This window comes from Sarcophilus harrisii, chromosome 5 (genome assembly GCF_902635505.1).
Source record: "Sarcophilus harrisii chromosome 5, mSarHar1.11, whole genome shotgun sequence".
Lineage (NCBI taxonomy): Eukaryota > Metazoa > Chordata > Mammalia > Dasyuromorphia > Dasyuridae > Sarcophilus > Sarcophilus harrisii.
This window is the reverse complement of record NC_045430.1, coordinates 37,106,922-37,119,892: the sequence shown is the minus strand read 5'-3', so window position 1 is coordinate 37,119,892 and position 12,971 is coordinate 37,106,922. Positions and strand designations below refer to the sequence as shown.

Genomic DNA, 12,971 nt, shown 5'->3' with positions numbered 1-12,971 from the left:
ATTTTTTATGGGGTCGCTAGGTGGCACCACAGCACAAAAGGCTGGGCCTCAGACAACAGTGAGGTATCTCCGGGCAAGTCATCCAACTCCCAATCACTTTTCTCATCTGTTCAATGAGCTGGAAAAAGAAATGGCAAACCACTCCAGTATTTACCAAGAAAACCCCAATGGAGTCACAAAGAATTGGACACAATTTAAAAAATTGAACAAAGTTCTATCACCAGAATGTTACATACTGAATTTGAAATACTCATAGTAAAGCAAAAAAGCTTAAAACAACAACCTTTACCTAAAAGTATTATACAGGCCACTAGTTTTTTTCTTTATTAAAAAGTTTCTAGAAATAGGTAAGGTGGAGGAAATTTATTGGAAGGAAACATAATACAATGGAAATATCCCTGAATTTGAAGCCAGAGAATCTAGATTCATCATCATACTTTTAAAATTACTAGCCATGTGAACTTGTATACTGCAAAATTAGAATGTTAGATTAGATGGCCTGTGAGGTCCGTTCCAACTAAGATTCTGAAGAAAAAATAAAGGCTCCTAGAATTTGGAAGTATGTTCAAAATACAATATTCTACATATAAACATGAGCTCACATTAAGGATATCTGCAAATATCACCGAACTGTAATTATATACCCAAACTAACTATGGTGTAGTTCTAAAAGATAAATCACTAGTAACTGAACTATTGATGTTATAAAGGGGCCTTTTCAAAATTCTGAAGTTACACAAGGTGATCACTATATGCAAATGAAATAATCTCACTTGGGGGCAGCTGGGTGGTACAGTGAATAAAACAGAAGCCTTTAAAGTGAGGAGTACCTGAATTCAAATCCAGCCTCAGACACTTACTAGTTGTGTGACTCTGGGCAAGTCACTTAACCACAAGTGCCTTGCTTTAAAAAAATAAAAAAAATAAAAATAAAAAATTTCTACTACTAAAGTTACCTTCTAAGAATTCCCATATAAAATACCTTAAAGATCATAATTTTTTCCCCCTAAGAACCCTGAGGCAATATTATCTATCCCCACTTCAGTTGAATACAAAGAGATTCAGAGGTTATGGTTCTATCAGCCACAAATGTGGGAGTTGGGGGGGAAAAAACCAACTCAAATACCATATAACCACTACTGAACCTGGTGCTCTTAAACCAGGATCCTTTAGAGTTGGAAGAGACCTTAAAAATTCTTCCTCCTGGCCAGATGATAAATCTCACTCTAACAATCTTCAGCAAATGGTGACATAACATGTTAACTTTTTGCTAATAATGGGAATTTCTGCCCCTTATAAAACTGTTTTCTGTTTTGGGAGGAGTGAAGGGTAGAGGAGGGAATGGTATCAGAATTGAACAAAGTAGCATAATTTACCTCTCCACCCTAGTTTTCTAGAGGATAAGCTGAGCAGTGGATATGAAACAATCTCCACTTGTAATATTTCATTAAGACCAGTTGAGAAAATATCCAATAACCATTTCCTTGCTCATGTTTTTCTTCAGTTTGAATACAACATTGAAAAATACTTTCCTTTTAGAAAGACATTTTATGAAACCCTTTAAAGCTATGATTGCAAAAGTTGTAAAAAACAATAGATGTAAAAACCCCAGCCCAAAAGTTTCAGCTAGCTCAGTGATGAGTGATACACTTAAGATGGAAATATATCACAGAATGGGTAAATTTTCTGTGACACAGGAAGACATAGTAATAATCGTATAAAATAAAACTATAGTAATATGGCTTGGATCCATTAAAAGGAATACCCATTGGCTGCATCACAAATCCACTTAAGATGGAAATATATCATGCTGGGACTTTAAGGGCCATAAATTAGACTACCATACTAGTTCAAGAGAAATTTGCACAAAACAAAGTCAAAGTGGTTGGTTTCAAATTTGATCACAACAGTTAAGGCAAAGGTCAAGGTATCAGTTATTGCATAAGTCTATTATTTGAGGTCAAGAAATCTGGTCATATTAAGTCGTGAGCATTTTATTAAATTATCATTAGCTCAAGAGTTTCTTGGGTCAAACATCATTTTAATAATGTTAATAATAATTGTTATTAATAATTTCTGTCTACATAAAACATTTACATGTAAATATATTCTTGCCATACTTAAGAATGCTAATAGCTGACAGAGTCCTGGATTCTGCCATTAAAAAAAAAAAAAAAAAAAAAAAAAAAAAAAAAAAAAGCACATATACAGCTTGAAGATTAGCTTGCCCTCTCCCTTCCTACCCATGTCAAAACTGTTATATGAATTTTAAAAAATAATTTTGTGCCTTGAGATGTTAGGGAGTATCCAAGATATTCCAAAACCAAGATGGATTGTATGTGGCACTTGGACCACAGGTTAATTTTTTTTAAAAAACACATTTGAATACCATCAGTAAAAACGTTCAACCTTCCATTTTGAGGGGAAAAAAAATCTTTTATAAAAAATATTTAACAGCTACACACAGCAACTCCTAGAGAATGAACACTGTACATATAATAGAAGATATGTAAAAATATACTAGTCTCAGAGTTCAACAAAAACAATCTGGGTTTCAGTCAGCTACTTACTAATGAACATTATGATGTTGACCAAGTCCTTCTGAAATCATTCTCAATCTGTAAATTGGTGACAGTGACTTACCTGCCTTCTTCAGTTTCTGGAATAAGTGAAAATATGAAAAGGCTCTGAAAACTCTAAAAATAATATATAAGTTATTTCGAGATTGTTATTCCTCAAATAGGAAAGTGATGTAATAAGTATAATCAATGATTATGTTGCAAAATAAAGATAAGAGTTGTATTCTAGTAACTAAATCATTTCAAAATTATGAAAAAGTCAAATAGAAAACTTGCTTTAATTTTCTCAATAGTATTGTCTGACCATAAAAATTCAATTCAACTTTCTAGATTTATTTTTCTATTCATTCCCAATATCCCCAGAAAGATTTGGGAGTTTTTTTTTTTTTTTTACTATTTGTAATAATCATTAATGTCCAGTTTTTTTGTTAATAGTTTCTATACTAGATTAAATTACCTTTAAAATAATGAACAGAAACTTTCAAGTTTAGAATTTGTTTATTAAAAAGTATCATATGACCAGTTCTGATGGACCTGGCCATCCTCAGCAATGAGATCAACCAAATCATTTCCAATGGAGCAGTAATGAACTGAACCAGCTACGCCCAGAGAAAGAACTCTGGGAGATGACTAAAAACCATTACATTGAATTCCCAATCCCTATATTTATGCCCACTGCATTTTTGATTTCCTTCACAAGCTAATTGTACAATATTTCAGAGTCTGATTCTTTTTGTACAGCAAAATAACGTTTTGGTCATGTCTACTTATTGTGTATCTAATTTATATCTTAATATATTTAACATCTACTGGTCATCCTGCCATCCGGGGGAGGGGGTGGGGGGTAAGAGGTGAAAAATTGGAACAAGAGGTTTGGCAATTGTCAATGCTGTAAAGTTACCCATACATATAACCTGTAAATAAAAGGCTTTTAAATAAAAAAAATAATAATAATAATTGAAAAAAAAAGTATCATACAGAGTTAATATAAAATGCCAAATGGCTAAATAGTACAAGGTTTCTCTTTGACTTTCTAAAGGCCAAACTGTCACAAAACATACCATGATCACTCAAATCCACACTTAAATAGCCTAATCCAAACTCTCAGAGCTCTACAATTATTCAAGCCAACTGAAACACTGAATTATTATTTATTGTATACAGTGTTAATTTTGGTACTCTAATCCAAATTTCTATCTTTCTAAAAGAATTCCAATTCATTTTAGAGAATCAAGTATCTAGGACAGCTATCTACTGAACAGTTGCTACACTGTTCATCCAGTGTAATGAAAGGTCATTTAAGAAACAAAGTGATGATTTTTATTAGGAGTGAAAGTTCAAGGACAGACATTCCCAACTTCAATAGATATTTTCTATTAAATAAAACCAATAAAATCTGAGATAAAAGCAAAATTAGAGTAGTTTAAGAAAGAACACTTCTCTCGTTTCCTTGAATCTAAGTTCCTCTCTAACAATGAGAATGTTTCTTCTATTCTGCCCCTATTGCAAACAACTAGGCATAGGACATGGAAGATAATTATACATAAAAACAACAGAAAAAGCACTAAGCATTGGAGTTGAGAAACTATTTATATAAATTATATAAAGAGGCACCAGAGTTCAGTTTAAACATTGCATCCTACAAGCTATTAGACTTAAAACACAAAACAAAACAAACCCTAAATGAAAACACGACTTAATTTATTTCAAAAGGAAAGGCAATTTTAGGTTTAGCAATCTATCTTATGACTATATGAAAATTAGACATTTTTCTCTATAATGGAGAGAACTCTGGTTTTCTCTGGAGGGAGAAAGAAAAAAAAATCATTAAACTAGTTGGTGCCTCAAATTTTTTCATTTGTGTGTAAGGATTACTGAGTATGGAAGCACTTAGCATACTACATATATAGACTAAGAGTATACCTCAAATGCCTACACACCATTTTGCCTGAAACTAGAGGTAAATTTTTTACCTTCTCTTACATATTAGTGGTTTGATAAAAGAAGTCTTTTCAAGACTCACATAACTCCATCAAAATAATCTTAACTCCATATTTTAGCTCTTATGGGTTTGCCATCCACATATGGCACAGAAGATGCATAAAGTCAGATTTTTTTACTGTCAATTTGTTAGACTTGACCAAACTTATAGATTAAAAGGTTTTAGTAAAGAAGTGTTGAAAAAAACTGTTGAAACTTTTTTAAATAAATAAAATTCAGAAGGAAGCACAATTTTCAAAATAAGATACAGATTTTCCTTTTTTTTTTTTTTTTTTTAAAAGCAAGCAGTATGAAATAGAAGATTATATATGAAACACTGGATCTCTATGTTCTACTATATGTGGAAATGGATTTTTGAAGTTAAGAATGAAAAATAAAAATGAAAAAGACCAGAGGCAGGATTAAGGCTGCTGAATGCTCACTACAAATGCATGGCACCTAAGTATTACTTAGCAAATCTATGTTAGTAGGCCTAGATTTGAGCTTAAGAATGGGATTCTAAATAAGCTATCTTCCCTTTTATTTTCCTTGAAAAGATGGAAAAAATTGGTTTCCAAATGGTCAGGTTTCTTTAGCTCCAAAGCACACTTGTCAAGCAGCAGTGACTTGAGCTTTGGCCTCTTACTACAGGCATCTGGGGGGCAGGCCACTTCATTCTCGTGCACTCTAGCCCTTCACTTGCAAAATAAGGAGTGGACTAGGCAAACTCTACCGAATAAACCTTGTTAGGAAGCAGGATAAGACAAAATATGCTGTCAGCAAGATACACATTCAAACCCCACCAAGATTACATCTAAGCTGTGCACAAGTCAGTGAGCCTCTCTGGGCCTCAAATCTAACTGAAGGGATGAATTATCAGAACTATCAACCTGGCTGGATTGCATGAGGATAAAAGGAGAATGTTAGCAAAAGTGCTGCGAAAATGGCAATTGTGATACTTATACATCATATCTACAGTAAAATACTAAAGACTTGGCTGGCTTGCTACTCACAATCAGGGAAATGAATACAGAAATTAATGGAAAATGGGCCAGCCTCATCAAGACTATTTTGTGTCTTTATTAACAATTGTGTAGGGGCCATATGAATGATTTGAGCTAGTTTCTAGAAGGATTAGTGGCCAAAATCAGATTTTGAGGACACACACAAAAAAAAAGCAAAACAAAACCCAAGAATATACAGTAAGGAAATTTACTCTTAACTAGAAGAAAATTATTACAACAGGCAATTCCTGCAGTTTAAACACATTTGGATAGAAGGTTCTGTCCCCAACATTTTAACTGCTTCGCTTAAAAATTGAGGATTTGAGAAAAAGATCCAGAAATGTTCCATACTAAAGAATTTTCTCCCATAAATAACATCCAACTTCATTCTTTTAAAAGAAATCCTTTTGAATATGTGATCTTTCTCACTTTTAAAAATAGTATAATAAACACAACTTATCATTTTACTGTTGACTATGGGTCAATTTTAATGTTTCTCAAGGCTTATTGAGTTATATGGGAATCAGCACTAGGTCTTATACCTTCTTTTATAGTTTATACTTCCCTTAGTTGCCATTCTCCCCAATTTATTTCTGATCTAGATAATCCAAAACTGCCAGAATTATATAAAGTACAACCAGGACAATAAAATACAAGCACTATAATGTTAAGACTTTCTGAAGTCTGGCTTCTTAAGGCTTTCTTTGCTTAATTTTTGGCTATATCTTACATGCAAATTTAAATCTTACTGAATAGATTTAGCTGCTGTTTGCACTGTATTCAAAAACTTTTGCTTTAATTATATCCATGAAATGTTAGTAGGAACTTGTGGTGAAAAACAAACAAAAAAAAATTCAATGTCTTAATTGAAACTATCTACATTACTGTCTTATTGTGGCACAGGAATCAAGTCTAGGTGATTTGTTACAAGTTCTGGCAATTTCCAAATCAAACTGAAAAGACAGATACAATGACAATGCCAATTATTGGGGAACCAATTTACATAATTTGAGAATTGTAATTTTTTTTTAATCCATAAAGGAACAATATTTAGGCCAATGTTCAAAGCCTAAGTTTGGGAAATGATTTAATAGTCACTGTGTGACAGAGTACCTGCAAATATAAAATCATGGATCCTTCTGGTTTCAATTAACATAGTAGCAAAAAAAATTTGCAGGGTAACCATCTTTCTCTTTCCCATAGGGTTATAGTTTTCAACAATTAACTTTTATTTATATAAATCAGGATAGCATAAGCAAAGATTCTGTGAACTAAAATTATCAGCACAATAAAAAGGAAAAAAAAGGAATGGAATGCTTCAGCATGAGTAAGCACCTACTACGAATTCAGCAGTTTGGGGACTGTTATCTTCTACAACTCAGAGAAAGCATAGAACACCATAAGCAAAAGCATAGTAAAAACAAAAACAAAACAAATAAGGTTAATGTTAGAATTCAGTATGGTAGAGATAACCCAAAGGAACAATGGAAGCTTTTTTGTTCTGATTTTTTTTGACAGCTTAGAGAATTAACCAAAATGAATTTATCACTAGGGCTTTTCAGGTCTCAGCAAGCTGAAGTCACAGACCAAAAATTCCCCATCTCCAACAACGCTGTTGTTCAGTCATGTCTGATTCTTCATGACCCCATTTATAATTTTTGTGGCAAAAATATACTGAATTGATTTGCCATTTCCTTCTTCAGCTCATTTAACAAATAGGGGTTTCAGTGACTTGCTCAGGGTGGTCACACAACCAGTAAATTTCTGAGGTCAGATCTGAATTCAAAGTTTAGTCTTCCTAATTCCAGGCCAGGGACTCTAATAATACACTGTGCCCGTCTACCTGCTTCATCTCATACACATAAAATATCAACTGCATATTTCCCCTCTCCCTTCCTCCTTAATCTCATGCTTCAGGATCCCCACCCCAAGGAATATAACCCCCAAAAGTACTTGCTCTGTATAACAACCAAGTCTTCCTAGGCCAGTGGTACCACCTACTGGCTAGCACCGAGAACTGAGATTTCACCAACCCTTCCAAGACTTACCCCAATTCTCCCTTCCTTCCCCCCCCCTCCCCCCCACTATCTTATAGCTTTCTTCCTCTATTAGTTCCACCTAGGGAAATTTCCCACAGTGAACTTCAGAGGAAGTTCCTTCTGTGAGCCAAAAAACCAAGTCTAATCAGTCATCTCCTAGTTCACATTTACATAAGCCTCTAAGATTTACAAAACATTTCGCCTTCAAAATAATAAAATTGGAGTTTTAATTTAATCAGCAATAGTAAATCCTTATGACTTTTGTGGGTCAGATCATACACTTACTATATATCCCCCTCTCTGAACAGGGAAACATACTGTAAACAGAATCTAGGTAAACGATAAATACGACTTGGAGTTAACTGGGAACATTTCTTGAACTCGATTATGTATTCTACACACAGGAAGGTTTTAAGTTTTTTTTTTTTTTTTAAAGCTATGGATTGCATGAGTAATGACAGAAAAATTGCATTTATCTTCCATCTCACAGCTATCTTTCCCTATCTCTTCACATATCTCTTGTCTAACACAATCATACAAATCCAGACTCCTTATAAGGTGTCCTGAAACACCTTATAAAGTCCCTACTAGGTTCAGAATTTTTTCCACTTGCCAATTAACTACACTGAGTTCTATCAACTTGTTGGAGATTGAAAATGTCCTTTAGTGCCTAAAACTGTACTGCAGTGTCAGCCTGGATGTCATGATTAGGATGAAATTTTACCTGTAAACAATACCTCACACATAGATTACAGAACTCAACCTTAATTACCTAGCACACAACAGAGAACCAGGAAATGGGCAAAAGATCTAAGATTATTTGAAATAGATGTGACTTTAAGAGTCCAATAAGACTTCAAACTCAGAGCGAACTTACTCTTAGTTTTATACACAGTATCAACAAACTGCTTACCTGGTCTCCAATACATTAGAAACTGGGCCTCCATACCCATCCCAACTGTTTCTCAACTTGTACCTAGAATCTAAGAACTTTGACAGCACCAAGAAAAGCTGATCCCTGTCATTAAAGATGACAGAAAAGAACTAATTCAAAAAGGCAAAACTACCTTGGGCCTTTTACTGAGGGAGATAGAGAGCCCTACATAATCCAATTGCTTCAGTAGGTATATACATTTATGTTTAAAATGATTGCTACTTCAGGATAAGCCTCATTTATCTGAAAATTCACTTAAGAATGAAAGGCTAAACTTATAACAGTTTTCATTCCTAATACTTTTATTGTTAGCAGTACTTTAAATGAATTAAAATTTATGGAACATTTCAATTAATGTAAACATTTTCTGAAGACTTAAGTAGAGTCTTTCAAAAATTTAATGTGTCAATTTTGATCACAAAATTTACCTTCTAAATTGCACTCAGATGCATTTCTAAAGCTTTATTTAGGACTAAAAAAGTATAATTCAAGCTATTTTTTTTTCTTTTTTTAACCAAACTTTTCTCTCATCCCATTACTTCATAATTTTTGTACCTGGGGTCACAGACATTTCTATCAGACTTCCTATAGACTACATTGATAAAGTTTCAGAGGTTTGAACAAACTCAAAACTTACTTTTTCTAGTCATCTTTCCCCCACCCAAACTGACTTTTATCTCTAGAATGCTTCAGCACAACTTGTTTTATAATTTCCCAAAGAAATTAACCTGAGAACCTTGTTCTTCCTAAAAAGGACAATCAAACTCGGGTGTTTCTGAAAAAAATAAACTCATTAAATTCTCAGGTGTTCCTGAAATAAAGCTAAGGCAGCGCTCGAAAGGACCACTACAGAGTAACATGGTTACTATAGCGAGGATAAACTACCACAGTTGTGCACTTAGTAGGACACCCTTAAACTAATTTAAAAAAATAACAAAAACCTGATAATTCTGGGTTTAGGGGAATTGGTACTACTACAAACGAAAATCAGCGCTTAATTTTAAGGATTCTCAAAAATTTGTCCTCTGCTAGGCATTTTAAAATGGAAAGAAATGGGGTTCGCTGCAGACGTGGCCAGAGCAGCCTATAACACCATCTTCCAAGGCAAACAAACACAACGCCCGTGCAAGAAAATCTTAGGGTGCGCGGCAGCTCCCCCCCCACCAAATCACAAATTGTCGTTATCAGATGGGAAGTTTGGGGTGTCAAAGGTGGGTCAAAACGGCGACCGACAATTGGAAAAAAAAAAAAAGGCGCCCCCCCAGCGAGGCTCCGGCCCCAAACAGGGTTCTTCGGCGTCTGCCTCGGCTAGAACCCGAGGCGTCTCGGAAAGAACGCGCGCGGTGGGGGCGGGGGCAAGACAAAGGACACGGTCCAATACCGACGGGAGCCCATTTACAAAAGAACCGTAGCCCGTACGCCCCCCGCCCAGGGGGCTTCTTCCCCCCGGATTGGGGGGTGGGGTCTCCCCGCTTTCTCTCGCTTCCCTCCCCTCTGGAAGCCCCCCAGGGCTCCGCCGGACGCCAAAAATGCTCCCCCAGCGCCCGGGAAGGTCGGCCGGGGGTGGGGGAGACCCTCCCCAGCGGGGTCCCTTTGTTCCCTCCCCCGCGCGAGGCCGGGCGGGAAACGGGGGCGCACCCACCTCGTCCTCCTGCTCGCTGCGGAAGCACAGGCAGGCCGCCCGCTTCTTGAAACCCTCGCGGTCGTAGGTCCTCGTCTGGTTCGGCTTAAACTTCATCATAGAGGCGGATTCCTCCTCCTCCCGCCGGGGCTCGGCCGCCGCCAACCCGTCCGAGGTCGCGGGGAAGGATGGAAGGGAAAAAGAGAGGGAGGAGGGGGCGCCCGAGGGCCGGAGCCGGGAGCGAGGCCGCTGGCGACGAGCGAGCGAGGGAGGGAGCGAGCGAGCGAGAGGCCGCTCCGGGGGACTAGAGCCCGCGGGCCGGGGAGGCTGCGCCGCTGCTGCCGGAGAAGCCGCGCCTCGCCATGGGGCCCGCCCGCCGCCCGCCTCCTCTCTCCGTCCCACCGGCCGTCCGCTGCCCGCAGTCCCTCAGTCGGGCGCCTCGTGACCGCCGCGGACGGTTGGCAGCTCGCTCTCGCGCGGCGGCGGCGGCGGTACTGCGGCGCGCTCGCCTCGAGCTCGCTCTTTTCCTGGCGCTCTCGCCTCGTTCTCGTTCTCGCGCTGGTTCCTCCGCCGAGGCCGCTCGCATTCCCGGTCACTCTCTCCCTCTCTCTTCGCCCCGCCCCCTCGGGCCCGCCACCACGCCCCTCCCTCCCCTTTCTCTGCCGCGAGACACCTCCTCGACCGCACGGGATTGGTCAGAGGCCGAAACAGCGCTCCTCCCCCTCCTAAACCGAACCTCGCATTCCCTGGGCGCGAGACGACTCAATGAAGCCCCGCCTCCTTTACCCTCCCTCCCTTTTTTTTTTTTAATTGAACTTGGCCTGATGCCAGCATGGTGCACTTGCGCCTGCGCCTTAAGGCGATTGGAAGAGGAGGAGGCGGATCTGGAATGGACCGCCTGCGGCGGGCGCGCGCCTATTTGCTCTTGGGGGTCGGCGGGCGGCTGTGGAGGTTGGCGAGGGGAGGCTTTGACCCTGAGAGAGCTGAGGAACAGCCGGGCAATTTTTGCCCTTAAGCCCTCACCTTCTAGTCCAAGCGCCTTTATTAAACGCCTAGTGAATTCCAGAGAGACCGTTTGTCTTAGTGGAGGCAATCAACACGCCTTAAAAATAAGCACCAATTGTGTATCGCAGGGAACCGAACAAGCATTTATTAAGCACCTACTGTGTAGTGTCTTAGTGGGAGAAAGAACAAGCATTTCCTTAATAAGTCAGTGTGCACTATCAGAGTTGGGGATGTGAAAAAAAGCCCCCTAGAAAGTCCTGCGGCAGCTTTTTTACCCGGTTCTGTAAATTATGTTTAATTTCCACTCGATTTGTGGGGTTAATAAATAAACATTAACTCGTGTATCTTAGTAAAAAAGGAGCTAGACCTCAATTAAGTCAATAAGCACTTATTAAGCACCTGCTGTGTGCCAGGCAAGGAAAGGCAAAAGCATCCTAGTTACCTTTAGGTCACATACACAAACAAAATATAAATCAATCAACCAAAGAAGGACTAAAGACATGTTATGTGCCAGGTAAAAGCAGCTAAGTGGCAAAATACATCAAGTGCTGGTCCTAGAATCAAGAAAACTAGAGTTCAAATCCAACCCCAGGCACTGATTGTGTAGGTCACTTTAACCTTATTTACCTCCATTTCCTTATGAGTCAAATGAGCTGCAAAAGGAAATGTCAACCGCTGCCAAGAAATCTCCAAATGGGTCATGAAGAGTAAGACATGGCTAAAATTACTGAACAACGACGTGAGCCAAACCTCTGACTTTCCAACAGCAAACCTAAAATGCCTATTGATGAATGAGGAAACTGAGTCAAATGAGTTAAATGATTTGCCCAGTCTTGGAAGGCTGGATTTAAACATGGCCCTTTATCTACAGAATCACTTGGCTGCTCCGGTTTCCGTGGGTCTGTAAAACTGAAGGAATGGAATTATATCTAAGGTCTCTTATAGCTCTAGATGTTTGGATTACGGAAGGGTCATGAGGGACAAGATTTCATGTTCCTCCCCAGACTAGCATAGCAACTGCAGAAATAGTTATTTAATGAATGGGCATTTCCAGGGTTGTATACATCTAAGTAGAGACTCTGTGCTCATTTACTCACCTAAAGTAGCATTTCTAGAAGATAGGTACCAACTGATCAGTCAGTAAAATAATAAAAGCATAATTTGATTAATTATAGGTTAATTCAGTAAAGGTAGAAGACAGTTTAAAATGTGATCAAGTTCCACCCTCCCTTTTCATGGATGAAGTTATCTTTTGAATGACTGACTAGCCCGAGATCACACAGAACAAAGATTTTTAAAGATAGAAAAAAATTAAAATATTTTATTAATCTGTCCCTCCCCCTATACCCTCCTCACTCCAATCTGGAAGAATTTCTTTTTAATCTTTCTGTTTATACTTACATGCCTGACAAAACAAATCTTCACCTTAGCCATATCGGAAAATTTATATTTCTACATTTTTAGTTCATAATTTCTCTTGATAGGTAGCGAGTAAGTATCCTCTTCCATTCTTTTGGACTCCTCCTTTGTCTTTGCATTGATCTGAGTTTTAAAGTCTTTCAAAATTCTTTTTCACAGATCAGAGATTATAATCTAGCTTCTCCAATGAACACTAAATTCAAGGACATCATGATTTAGATTATCTTTTTTATGAATAGCAGCAGCATTTCTGCTATTTTCCAGATAATACTTTTGTGACTTTATAATTCTGAAAAAGAAGAGTAATTATTTTCATCACATGCTTCCTGAAAAAAAAAAAAATCTGTTGACATCTATAAACACCCTTCCTTTGTATAATGAAGTATTCTC

At 38.1% G+C, this 12,971-nt stretch overlaps 1 protein-coding gene across 4 annotated transcripts in view; it reads right to left on the bottom strand.

Annotated features, from left to right (window-relative positions):
- NUDT4 (nudix hydrolase 4) overlaps positions 1-10,730 on the bottom strand; it is a 29,089-nt gene extending 18,359 nt beyond the window's left edge. For 2 of the 4 annotated variants that reach the window (XM_031939076.1, XM_031939073.1), the window contains exon 1: positions 10,179-10,729. In XM_031939076.1, coding sequence (XP_031794936.1) covers positions 10,179-10,277 — 99 coding nt within the window. In that variant the 5' untranslated portion in view covers positions 10,278-10,729. Of the gene's footprint in view, positions 1-10,178 lie in introns of all 4 variants that reach the window. The other 2 variants (XM_031939075.1, XM_031939074.1) reach the window with 2 other exon arrangements.
- Between the last annotated feature and the right edge of the window lie 2,241 nt (positions 10,731-12,971).